The 13,551-nt window shown below is 43.5% G+C and overlaps 1 protein-coding gene across 5 annotated transcripts in view; it reads left to right on the top strand.

Moving 5' to 3' along the window:
- Ddc (dopa decarboxylase) overlaps nt 1–13,551 on the top strand; it is an 82,780-nt gene that overhangs the window by 51,025 nt on the left and 18,204 nt on the right. For all 5 annotated transcript variants that reach the window (XM_021647185.2, XM_021647183.2, XM_060365681.1 and 2 more), the window contains exons 7-9: nt 745–811; nt 8,468–8,562; nt 12,249–12,316. In XM_021647185.2, coding sequence (XP_021502860.1) covers nt 745–811; nt 8,468–8,562; nt 12,249–12,316 — 230 coding nt within the window. The remainder of the gene's footprint in view (nt 1–744; nt 812–8,467; nt 8,563–12,248; nt 12,317–13,551) is intronic.

Here is a 13,551-nt window from a genome sequence, read left to right as displayed (position 1 = left end):
GAAAATCTTTTGTAGGTCAAATGTGGGTAATTATCCATGAAAGCTGCTACTTCCTAGCCTTACACTCAGCGCTCAGATTTCTCTGTATTTATGGTGTGTGTGTGTGTGTGTGTGTGTGTGTGTGTGTGTGTATCGTATATGTGCTGGTGCCCGTGGGGGACAGAAGGGAGCATCGGGTCCCCTGAAACTCGATTTACGGACAGTTGTGAGCAGCTTTGTGGGTTCTGGGAACCAAACCTAGGTCTTCTATAAGAGCAGCAAGTGCTCTTAACTGCTAAGCCATTTCTCCAGCCCTTGTATAACTCTCTTAGGCAGGGTCTCTCACTGAACCTGAAGCCCACTGTGGAGCTACACCAATTGATCAGAAAGTTCTGAGCATCCACCAGTGTCTGCTCCTCCAATGCTGGGGTTACCAGCATGTGAGTCCCTGCCTAGATTTTATGCAGGAGCTGGGGATTTGAACTCAGATCCTTTTGCTTTCACAGAAAGCATTTTTTATCCAATGAGCCATCTCCCCAGCTCCATAGTTCAGACTTCCTTTCATAGGTTTGTTCTCTTTATCCGATTTGGTACTTTAACCAAAAGATGAGGCATACATTCATGGGTTTCCATCTCTGTGTGAATATTCATTACCATTGTACCTGTGCTAGCCACCAGCAATGGAGGACAGGCTGAGTTACAACAATGGCAACGTGGGCATAAAATGGTGCTTTTGTTTGTTTGTTTTGTTTTTTTACCTCCTAGGTGGTTGCTACACTGGGAACCACATCTTGCTGCTCTTTTGACAATCTCCTAGAAGTGGGTCCCATCTGTAAGTATCTGATTCAGTTTTCTTTTTAAAAAGTATTCTTGACACGGAGTGGGAGATTTAACCAACCTTTCATTTTGAAGGGGGCTAATCATCATTAATTCTAAACATTATGATTAGAATTAAGGTCTCGTATTTACAATAATGTCACTCCATTGGCTTAAATTCCACAAACTTGGTTTTGAGCTAATTAAACAATGGCTAAACTTAACAACACTAAATATAATATTTGAAAGGGAGAAAGTGTTCAAGCACTTCATGCTATTATAATGTTTAGGGTATGGTGGCCATATTAAGGAAACTAAGCTCTTCAACATTTGGAGCACCCCCACGTGAAGGACCTGTGTGTGCATACACACGGCAGGGGTTGTTTATGCTTGAATCCAGTCTATTGTCACACCCTCTTCAAAATATATTTTTTTAAGAAAATAAATTTTTATAAGCCAGAAAATGTTGGTGCATGCCTTTAATCCCAGCACTTGGAGGGAGAGGCAGGCCAGTCTTTGAGTTCAAGGCTAGCCTGGTCTACAGCGTAAATTCCAGGACAGCAGCGATACACAGAGAAACCCTGTCTCAAAAAAAACAAAAGAAAAAAAGGAAGGAAGGAAGAAAGGAAGAAGGAAAGAAAGAAAAAGAAAGAAAGAAAGGAAGAAAGAAAGAAAGAAAAAGAAAGAAAGAAGGAAAGAAAGAAAGAAAAGAGAAGAAAAAAGAAAAAGAAAGATGCTGTTGTGATGTGCGGGGTGTAAGGATAAAAACAGGGTGGCATATGCTACATCCTAGGTGTGTCTAAGCACACTGCACAATGCTTTCCTGATGACCACCTTGTGGAATGATGAATTTTTCAGACCTGCCTATCATTAAGTAGCACATAGCTGTTAGTATTGATTTAGCAAATCAATACTTTCAAGCTAAATTTCTATGAAGCATACTCCTTTCAGATCATTTCCTGGCCTCGTGCTTACCTCCTTGCTCCCTCTATCAGGACATTTTGTCTTTCTCCTTGAGACTAGAATTTTTTATTAGTTGCAAAATGAATAAATGCCTGTGTTTCTAAAGTTTCACCTTTGATGCGAACTCTGGGAACTCAGCAGGCCTTGGAACTGTTTCTAAGGTACCAAGGATATATCAGCCCATGAAACTCACCCCTCTCAGTCCCTCAGGGCTGTGAAGGCTCGGGTGGAGCTGTCCCTAGCAAGCTCTCTGACCTCAGTCCTTTGACTTGTGCCAGACATCACGACACCTGCTTGGCATTTGGCTTCATTGTCACTCTGTGTGGGCCAAGCATGTTTCCCACCTCTCCTAACCCCTGATTTGCTTGTGGCCTCTTCTCAGGAAGAGGTTCTTCTCCCCTGGGGCGTTGTTCTCTGGCCAGTAGGGAAACAATGGTGGAGGTGGTGCTGCAGGCACACTGGTGTGTGTGTGTGTGTGTGTGGAGGGGAGGTGTGTGTGTGGCTGGCCATGACCTTAAGCAGCAGAGAAGCTTATAGCTTACAGCTGCATGTCTTAAATTCTGACCTTCATTTTCCCCTATCTGAAAATTGGAAAGAAAAACGGTTCTCATAATGGTAAAAGACTATTTCCTTCACAGTGCAGCTCGAGGGAGTTCATGCAGACAATTGGACTGTAGGAAAGGCATGTACTGCTTGTAGTACATGCTTGTACTGCCAGGACCGTGAGGCTAATCACCAACCGTGAGAAGTGGTGTGGACATAGCCTTGCCATTCACTCCGGATTTGGCTCCACCTGTTATGAGCTATGGCACAGCTGTGATTATTACTGGCTAAAGACAGCCACACACAGCCACACAGCAGGCTGAGAACACACTGAACTAGCTGGCCATCCTCAGCTATGGCTGTACTGTGGGCCTCGTTAGCTGCAGACCTTCACAAGCTCAGCCAAGCAAGCCGAAGTCCTCTCTGACTCAGATGTCAGGCCAAGGACTGAATGTCCTGGCCAACAGCCGGCTGATGTCATTCCCCAGGGCTATCGGATTTAAAGCACTGAAGTCTTCTGCCAGATAGAGCCTACATGGCTGCTATCCCTGAACTCAATCTGGCTCCCCACAGGAGCAGGAAGATGACAGCCAGCAGGTGGCCCCTGCCATTAATGCCCACATTGCTGGATGATTACAGCTCAGGCTGCCCTGCTGTCCTGGAGCTCCCTCTGTCAGGCGGTTCTGGTGCTGTGGGCAGAGCCTGATATGTGCTTTGCTGTTTGGGTTCAAGCCCAGAGACTGCTCTTGGGACAATGTTGGGGGTGCTGACAGGCCAACCCCAACCCTTTCATGCATGACCGATGTTCATACTTGAGGGCAGTCCTTGTACTAGTACTAGCACTAGTACTGACCAGTGGTAGTGTCTTAAAGTTAAGCCTTTGTAACCCACCATCTCTAAACTGGTGTCTTCTATTTAGCTATCATCCATCAGAATGCTTCGCCGCCAAGCAATGTGCTCTGAGCTGGCCTTATCCTATTCATTAACATGATGGAGTTATAACAACCCAGAGTTCTCCACTCGCCATCTCACATCAGAAGATGGCCTTCTTCCAGGCTCTGCTTCAGGAAGCTCGAGCTCTGTTTAGTTCCTTTGAAAATGGTGCACCAGAGAGGATAGTGACATTTGTCTACCTCGACGGACCAAATGCCATGGTGGCCATTTATTAAAGAGGGGATGGATTATAGCAGATGGATAGATGACAGCCTTAGGGACACATGTGGGGACACCGAGGAAGGGGGTCTGGCTGAGCAAAGTAGGCAGTCTCAGGGTATGAGGAGGGGAGGGGCAGACTGCAGCTTGTCACAGCTTCATCCTGGCGCCCAGAAGGGCTGTAAGGAGGCTGTGCTGCTATGGCCTGGGTTCTGCATGTTGAGGTGGCCATTTGGAAAATAGATAGTAGCAATAGTAGACCAATGGCTGCCGAGGCCAAAGGTGGTGTGGCCTCAGTGCTAATGTGCCTAGCATGTGTAACTCACTATATCTAGCTGTTGTGTGTTCATGCTGCATTCACACAACTCCTATATGTGTACACATGCTGGAGAACCCGGATGATGGGGCTGGTGTCAGCCAATCATGTAAAGTGCAGAACACAGAGGCATTGTCAATACCATCTCACTTCCCCCATAGAATCAAGAAAAGCCCATTTGTTTCTAAAGAGCATTGGTGAGTTATCTTTTATTCGAGTTTGGGGTTAAATCCAAGTTGAAGAAGATAGTCTCCATGAGGCAGTCCTTGTGGCCTTGTATCCTTGTTCTGACCCTTGCTACAGCTAGAAGACTCAAAATTTACCGAGAACTATCTCATAGGGATGGTTGAAGACAGGGATTAAAATCAGCAGATGAAGCTGAGCACAGTGGCACATGCCTATAATTCTGGGAACAGAAGCAGGCAGATCTTTGTGAGTTCGAGACCAGCCTGATCTACAAAGTGAGTCCAGGACAGCCAAGGCGATACAGAGAAACTGTCAAAAAACCAAAACAAAACAAAACAAGAAAATCAGCAGAGGAGACACAGGATGGTCTTGAAGTGTGAGCAAAAGGGCTTCTGGTGGTCTCTGAGGAGTCATGAGGGTATGAATTGCTGTAGTTATAATGTGTAACCATGTGCACTGAGTAATGACATTTCCCTAGCAGGCAAGCTCTCCTAACCTTTAACTGTCTGTTTTTTGGTTTTGGTTTTGGTTTATTTGTTTGTTTGTTTTTGCATGGATTGGGTCCTACTTAGGCCTTACTGGAAGCCCAGCTAGTACCTTCAGAGACCTACTCTTCTAGATGTCAAAATTGTTAATGGCATCACCCAGGGTCTCCATCATAAATCATAGATCAGACTGTCTGGGCCAAAGCCCCATGCCAAAAAGAGGACTGTAGGTCATCTCTTGGAAACCAGAGTAGAGGTTAGATCTTTTGCAGGTAAACTTGATTCTTCAGTACAGACTATTTGGTGCTCCCTTATCTTTTCCTACCTACTGAACCAGGTTTATGGGGAAGGGACCTGAAGCATTCTTGAGTGGCCTTAGTTGTTAGGACTCAGACTGAATTGTCTTTTTCATCTGGGTGCTATGAAACAAGCTCCGAGACACTTGGGGTGCAGTTGAATGACCTGCTTTCTTTTCAGGGTTTTACTGAGTTATCCAGCATGCCCTTCACTCAAGAGTGGAGGGTATGGGAGGAGCAACAGAGGGGAGTAAAGAAACAGAAACCTGAACGCCCTTTTAGACCCTCCCTTCCCCCATGCCCATGGTATGAGTGTTTCTTACTGTCAGCCCATGCAGAACCTCCATCTTGTTTTGTCTCACTTCTTCATTCAGCATCCTGAGCTGAACGTAAACAGTGGCATATATGACACTTGATTAGAGGACCTCAGCCAAAAAGGCAAATTCTATAGGTAGGGGCCTATGTGGGACCCAAGCAGCACCCATGGAAAACACAGAATCATCTTCTTTTTGTCCTTTTGGGATGCTCCTCAAAACACCACAGACCCCAGGATTTGTAAACAACAGGAATTCATTTTTTACATTTCTTGTGTGTGGAAATTCAGGATCAAGGCACCAGCAGATTTGATGCCTGGAGAGAACTTGAGTGCTGGCTAATAAGTTGGCCCATTCTATGTGTGTTCACACGGTAGATGATACCAGCAGTCTCTCTGGTGTCTCTTTTATATGGGTGTTAACTGAATTCCACCGTGACAATCTGGTCGCTTCCCAAAGGGAATGCCCTCACCCTGGAGGTTAGGATTTAGCAGACATTCAAATTACAGCGTGTCTTGTCTTACAAAGGAGTATAAAGTTTGGTTGGCCTCACAGCTAATCTGAGTGGTGGCTATGATCTCCATCCATCATGATCCTGTTGCTCCTTGGGGCGTGTCTTGTGTTATCCTAAGGCTTTGTCTCTTGCTGCACCCAACTGAGGTCATGTGAGCACCTGGTGAGACGGACACCTTTACGCTTGCTTCAGATGGGTTTCTTCTTGTACCTTAGTTTTTCACAGTGTCTTGGCATAGTGGTATCCATGAGTTTATAATTCATCTGACCTTGATTGGCTAAGAGTCTTAGTTTGAAAAATAAACAGAATCCAAGATTTGAAATGTCTTTTATATCTTTTATCAGCAGAGTTCAGAATGACTCATTGTTCCTCACAGCACACACATTAATGACCATGATGTGTGAAAAATCAGTGGTGGATCTATTATTTTGTATAAATATAGGACACCAGTATCTTCACCTGTGCAGGGATGGCGGCCTGTTTTCCTCTTCATAGCCTCAACCTTTGTATCTTAACTGCCTTGTAACTATATTTGGTGGTTGGGCTATTTCTCATGGCGTATTTTTGCTACACACACACACACACACACACACACAGAATTACTCACCTCTGACAAGAAACCAATTAAAGACCAAATTAACAATTTCCCAAAAGTTCAACTCAGTGAAACATTGACTTTAGGGGCTATTTACAGGATTTTCAGTGAAAGGTTGCCCAAAGGAACGTGGATGACTCAAAGGCAGCTACATTACTGAAAAATAGAGCCCAACCTAGCTGGCATCTCACAAAAGCTGCACCCTGGCGCTCCCAGCATTTACTTGTCGGCAGCTTTGCTGGTCTTCTTTTCCTAGCGGCCATTACTGTTTATTATTTAGCTTTAGAGCTGCAGCAAGAGGCATCTTGTAAATCTTGTAAATTTCAAGAACTTCCTGAGACCCGAGTTTATTTACTTCCGGAGTCTTAAGAGGCCTCTCTCTGGCATGGAGTGTTTTGATTTGTATATTGCTACATAATACATAAAAATTATCTTTTCTTTTTTTTTTTTTTTTGCTTGTTTTTCCAGACAGGGTTTCTATTTATGACAGCCTGGCTATCCTGGAACTTGCTTTGTAGACCAGGCTGGCCTAGAACTCAAAAGAAAGCCACCAGCCTCTGTCTCCTGAGTGCTGGGATTAAAGGTGTACTAAAAATAATAATAATAATAATGATTTTATTATGCCCTATGCCTTGCTAGAAAACTGATGCTTTTTCACTGACTTCTAAGTGATAGGATGGGCAAAGCTATAGGTATCACCCTTACCTTCATTTGCCTGTGAGAGAATAAAGCTTAGGCTAGGTGGCTAAGGGAAGTCATCAGCAGAGCAGTGAGCTCAGATACGCACATATTGAGGGGGGTATGCTTGTGGAGGGGACTTTCTCATCCCCAAACAAAGTGAGAACTCTATCTTCAAGGCTGTTATGTGTGGTGGGAGTGAAGGTTAGTGTTGATTGTCAGCCTGATAGGGTCTGGAATCCTGAAGGCGATAAGACTCCAGGCACAACAGACCCCTAATTTAGATTAGGTTAGCATCTGGCCAGACCTCTGGAGGATTATCTGGATTAAGTTAATTGAGGTAGAAATATCCACCCTAAAAGTGGTAGCACAGTTCTCTGGGGAAGAGTCCTGTAGGGCATCAAAAGTAGAAAGCTGGATGAGGACAAGTATTTGTCGTTTTCTGCTGCCTGGTCACAGAACGAACAGGATCACCTACTGCAAGCTCCCTCAGTCGGAACTACTATACCTTGAACTGTGAGCCAAGTGAACCCACCATCCCTTAAGTTGCTTTTGTTAGGGTATTTTATCAAAGCAACAGGAAAAGTGACTAATTCACTTAGGAAACATTTATGACTGGAGCCGAGGGTAGTTTAAGATAGGGTAAGGTAAATTACCTAAGTTTGTGGTAGACAGGGAGGAGGCAGACCAAAATTACTGTATATATTTGCAGGGTTTTCTAGAGGGACAGAACCAATAGAAATGTATATATGTATATCCTATACACACATCTGCACACATATATATTCTAAAAACTGGGATGTATTAGATTGTATACTGTGGCTGCCTCTGTGTAGAGACTCAAGGAACTCAGCCACTGCTCTGTCCAGGAAGTGGATGCTTCAACAGGCACAACCTAGTGCCAAAAGCCTGGAGATAAGTTTTTGGTAGTGAGTCCACAGTGGAAGGCTGAGGAAGCTGGAGTGCCATATCAACAGGGACCAGCACCAGGAATGAATGAAGTTGATTAAGAAAGAGACAGCATCTGAGGCAGGGAGGTGACAGGGCTATTCCTGGGACCTCTTTATATGTGACCCACACATTGGAAGGTGCCATTGATTTTCACTGTGGGTCTTCCATCCTCAGTTAACACTTCCTAGAAATGTCCTCACAGACATGCCAAGAGTTTTGTCTTTCTGGGTGATTCCAAATCTGGTCAACTTGACAACCAAGATCTTCACAGTATGGATTAAGTGATGTTTCTCAAAGGAGGCCTTGAGCAGGGATTAGCGAATAGGGATTGAAGGAATACACTGGAATGAGGGGGATGGAAAACAGAAAAGAATTAGGTAAGCACAGTAGGGATCGCATGCCCTGGCCTCAACTTAATGCTGTGTGGTTGCTTGTTTCCCCCACTTCGTAAGCACTCTCTGGGCAGCCGATGTGTTGGAAGGCCGGCAGCTCATATATCTGGCCTCAGTTTTAAAGCCTGAGGGCCTTAAAGACGTAGGGCCTTTTGGAAGATCCAGCCATTTGTTAGACAAATACTATTGATATGCTGTGTGTAAGTGGTATGCTAGACAGTCACTTCTTACTCCTCATGGAGTGAGGGGTACCTGGGTGAGAACTTACCATTTGCTTCTGATGTTAGGCAACCAGGAGGGCATATGGCTGCACATTGATGCCGCGTATGCGGGCAGTGCCTTTATCTGTCCTGAGTTCCGGTATCTTCTGAATGGTGTGGAGGTGAGTAAACTGTTCAATAAGGCCTTTCGTTTTGACTCTTTGCATTGAGAATCAAGCCCATGGGCCTCCTGTTTACTGGTAAGTACTCAAAACTGAGCAACACTGCTACTCCAAGGTCATTAAAAAACAAACAAAAACAAACCCAATGTGTTATCAGTAAATTCTTCTTTGTAAGAATTCAACACCCCAAGCCAGAACAGCCAAGAATACACAGAGAAACCCTATTTTAAAAACCTAAATAAATAAATAAATAATTTGGACACCCCAATTTTATTGCTTTGGTTTTTTTCAGCAAACTACTTTCTCATCAGTTGCAATGGTTATTAGAAATTACATTTCCTCAGGGAGCTGGGAAGTAAGCATGCTTACTCTTCTTGCAGAGGACCTGAGTTTGATTTCCAGCATCTACTCCATTAACTGCAACTCTAGGAGGTCAGATACCTCTGGCCTGGGCACACCTGCACTCCATGCATGTATATATACTGTTCACCCCACATACACAGAATTTTTAAAAATGAAAACTAACTTAATAAAACAAACGACAGTTCCTCAGGACAGGGCCTGAGGACATTCCAGTCATATAGCCTGTCTTTTGAAGCTCTCCTGAGGCTGACAGCTATTTTCCAGTTGCTACAAATCTTGGGCAGAGCTGTGCACCATAGGTTAGACTTATACATATAAATCTATGGAAAATATTTATGAGTAAAATAAAATTTCTATGCATTCCAGTCAAACAATAATTTAAAACGTCATCCTGCAATTCCCTACAATCTGGCTCAATGTGTTGTTCACATTCTTCTTCTATACCTGAGTAAGATGGTCTCATTGGCCAATATTCCATAGAAAGTCACCAATGCATTTTAAATGTCCCTTGAACTCTTCTGAAAATTACAAAATATAGCCTGTCATACTGAATGAAACTCTTTCTTAAGAAGTAACAATCAAAACAGCCAGTACTCTATGTTCCCCAGACCTACAGAAGGTAAACCAGTGCAGACATAACACAGAAAGTACACACAGATGTGGTGCTCATCTTTCCAGACTCGAGGCAGAATTCCATTATGGGCTGTCTATAGGATAGGAAGCGTTTCCTGCAGGCAACTAGCAGATTAATGCACTAAAGAGCCCCAAGAGGCCTCCTATAGAAGTCTGTCCGAGGAAGGAGATGCTAAATTAGGGGAGTCTGTGCTTTAGCCAGGAAAGAATTGCTTTTCTCTTGGAAGAAGAGGTTTCTTGAGATTTTACCTTGTAAGGGAAGTGGGACCAGCACACAGGTTTCACCATTCCAGACTGGACTTAGCATGTGCCCTTGGGCAGGTCTGATATCCTCTAGTCACATCACAAAATGGATTTCCCAGGGATGAATCCTTTGTGAGGTTAGCCTAAGGAGTGGCTATGTTAATCGTACTTAAAGGGTTTAGGAAGACTGTGGCACATAGGAGGCTGAGCAAGCATTACATGCTTTCATTATTTTTCATAGGGGCTTAAAGAAACTCCCTCTAAACCTCCTTCTGCTTGCTTGTCAGGCTTGCCAATCAATCTTCTAATCACTATTTTGAATTCTCCTAAGACCGTGATATCAGAAAAGCAAATGTCAAAGGTATGGGATACAAATTGTTCCATCTTTGAAGAGAATAAATCCCCCTTCTTGCTGGTGAACAAACAGCATTGTGGTTCCTGTCTCCACTGCGACCATTCCTTCTCTTGTGTAGTGTTTCCTTCCTGAGTGTTCCATGCAGACTAAACTTGGATCAACCCTAGGAGGTAGAAAGATGTCAAAATCAAGTTAGGGGGTTGTGTTAATAGATGGAAAGTTCTGATACTCTAATTCTGATGCCAAACCCTTTACCAGTTTCGTGGGTTCTTTGGATCCACGAAATGAACACTAATCTTGACGGTGTGTGGACATTTCTAATCAAATATGCTCCAAAATCTGAAACTTTCCAAGTTCTGATATTATGCCAAAGTGGTAAATTCCATATCATGGAGGTCTGTTTCATACACACAGAAAATTTAAAAACACTGAGTAAAATTATCTCCATCCTGTATCTCTGAATAATTACATTTCATGTTTAGGTTTGGGTCCCCTGGCTAATCTATTTCACCCTGTTTATGTAAATATAAAGAAGCATTTCAGATATGGAACACTCGACCCATTTGTCCTTCAACATAGTGGAAGGAAAAGAAAGGCCATGCGTCTTCTGTGTCTTTTCCGTAGTCGGGCCCAGGCTGGAGGCTGCTGAGTCCAGGTTTAGGGTTTCCTGATCTACCAGTGCTCTTCTTTGGCCTGAACTGACAACTCAAAGTTTCACCTTTCACAGAGGGGTGCCGGACAGTCAGACCACCACAGCGATGGGCACCGCAGCTAGATCCTATCAACAGCAGACAGCATTCACAGCACTCACAGGGACAAGGAATCACTGCAATTTTTCCTCCATTAGTGGTACCGCTCTCTCCTTGCCTGGCTGAGGGCTTGGCTGCTCCGTGGTCAGATAAGCGGCCGCAATATCCTGCTGTGGCCCGACCCTTGCAGATAAGGGCCGTCCTCTCTGTCAGCGGGAGGAAAATATCACTGTACCGTAATGAAAGAAGTTTAAACAGATCAGCCCCAGCGGAGGGAACTAATAAAATCCCCAGCAAACAATGCTCCTCTTTAACCTTTTGTTTCCTTTTATCAACAAATGAAACTTGCTGTAATTTCCTGTCTCCTTCTCAAAATTACTTTTTCTGAAACCTGGGAGGAAATGATTCGGCACCTCCAGCTTGGGTCCATATGGAAGCTTGCGTCGGCTGGCCGTATGGCTCTCTCTGACACCAATCAGGCCACTTGGGACTTTGCTACCTCCTTAGTGAGGGTCCCTGGACTTAAATAAAGAGGAGCAACCACAAAGCCTTGGGAAGTTTGAAAAATGTCCCTTTAGGAAATCGGGCTAGACTGAGCCTCGCCTCTATCTAAATTGAGCTCTGAGGCCAAATCCCTGACATTCAATGTACTCATTGCCACTCATTAGTCACACGGGAACCCGGGCCTGCATTTGGAAAATGGCAGAAAGCCGCCTTTGTGCTCGCGGCTTTGTGAGTGCACAGCTCACACCCAGGAGCCTTCTTGCCGCCCTTGGGAGAAACCTATTTTCTCCTTGAAAACGTGGTCTGCTAAGCCACAGTTGTTATCTGTGACCCTCCAGGCAAGAAACCTGTAACTGTCAGGAATTCACTGAACTTAGACCTCATCATTAAAACTGAGGAGGAGAGGAGCCCTTAGGTGCGTGGGAAGTGTTGTGGTCTTGTGTCATCCTGGCCAAAGAACCTTCAGTTAAATTTTTAAAAAGGGAATTTCTAATCACTGTAGATTAGTTATGAGAGTTTTCTCTGTCATCAAATGTCTCATATTCTGAGAAATTTGCTACTTCGGGAAATTGAAGGAATGATGAGCATAAAGTATTTGCGGGCCCAATCTGTGTATTCTGGACATGGTATTTACCAGCGGAATATTCTACATTTCCAGCACTCTGACCGCTTGAATGGGGAATCTTGTGTGCTATTACAGTGTGCAAGCTAGAATGTGATATGTTAGAACACAAAGGGTCTTGCTTTATCCCCAAAGAGCTGGGACTGAACTGTTTTTTTGTTTTGTTTTGTTTTTTTTTTTTTTTTTGCTTTGTTTTGTTTTCCTTATTCCTCTACAGTTTGCAGATTCCTTCAACTTTAACCCCCACAAATGGCTTTTGGTGAATTTTGACTGCTCTGCCATGTGGTAAGTTTCTCTGTTGTTGAGGGCTTGTGGTAGCCCTTGTCCCTGCAGAGAGGGAGACCTACCTGCCAGGACACATCCAGGACCCCGCATGAGAGCAGAGACAATACATCTAATCGCTCAGTTCATCACTTGCTTCCATTTCAGAAGGCCTGCTGGAATTCCTGCCCAGTCTCACTCTGGCTATAAACTTTTATCTAGACTGTATTGTTGCAACAGATTAGCTTGAGGGGAGAGAACCTGGAGACAGGCCACCTGCCATTTGACTTATCTCTCCTGAGCAGACACCAAATCCCAGGAAACCTCAGTAGTTACACTTAATTCTGTTGCTTCTGTGTATTTACTCTTAGATTTATCTTCAGCCTCTCAGACTAACTAGGACTTTAAACAATCTAAATGCTTAAAAGTACTTTCTGCAAATAAAGAAAAGTACAACATCTTTAAAATCCTCTGGAAATTCTTAGTAACAATTCAGTACTCACTTTAGCTGTATCTAAATAAACAAAATAAGTTTAAAAACTAAGTAACAGAAAAAACAAAAAGTAACAGTGTGCCACTTTAATGACCTTTTAAGAAATAGTGGCTGGGAATGATGCAGAAACAATAGAAACTTGTTTCTTTAAAAAAAAAAAAATCAGAGGGAGAAATTGATTAATCACTCATAGAACCAGGGGAAAGCTTTTTCTTGAATTTATTATAGTATGTAAGGTTAACGTTTTCAATATGCTTACTTTGCAAAAAATGCTCAGTGTATAATGTAATTAAACAGATGATACGTTGCCTTGAAACTGAAAAAAAAAAAAAAAAACAAAACCAAACACAGCTCTCTCTAAACTTAAAGTAACGTCAAATCCTTCAGTTTACGAAATAATCAGTGTGTTCTTTTAGTAGCTTATCTGCAGTCCTTTAACTGCTGTAAAATCAAATTCTTTTTTGTCACAAAATTTTTAATAACATTTCACATATTTTACTTATATATGTATAATCTGTGTGTGTGTGTGTGAGAGAGAGAGACAGGCAGACGGACAGAACAGGCACGCACAAAGCCTTGGAATGTGTGTGGAAGTCAGAGGGCAACACACAGGAGTTGGCCATTTCCTGCCATCTTGTGGGATCTGAGGATGAAGCTGCCCAGCCTGTATGCGAGAACCTCTACCCTCGTAGCTTCCCGCTTTGTGTTACTATAACAAAATACTGAAGAGAATCAAGAGATTAAGGTCCTGGTAGACTTGGTATGT

This window comes from Meriones unguiculatus, chromosome 12 (genome assembly GCF_030254825.1).
Source record: "Meriones unguiculatus strain TT.TT164.6M chromosome 12, Bangor_MerUng_6.1, whole genome shotgun sequence".
In the NCBI taxonomy this organism is placed as follows: Eukaryota; Metazoa; Chordata; class Mammalia; order Rodentia; family Muridae; genus Meriones; species Meriones unguiculatus.
Note: the sequence above shows the minus strand (reverse complement) of the source record. Positions and strands in the feature narration are given on the sequence as shown.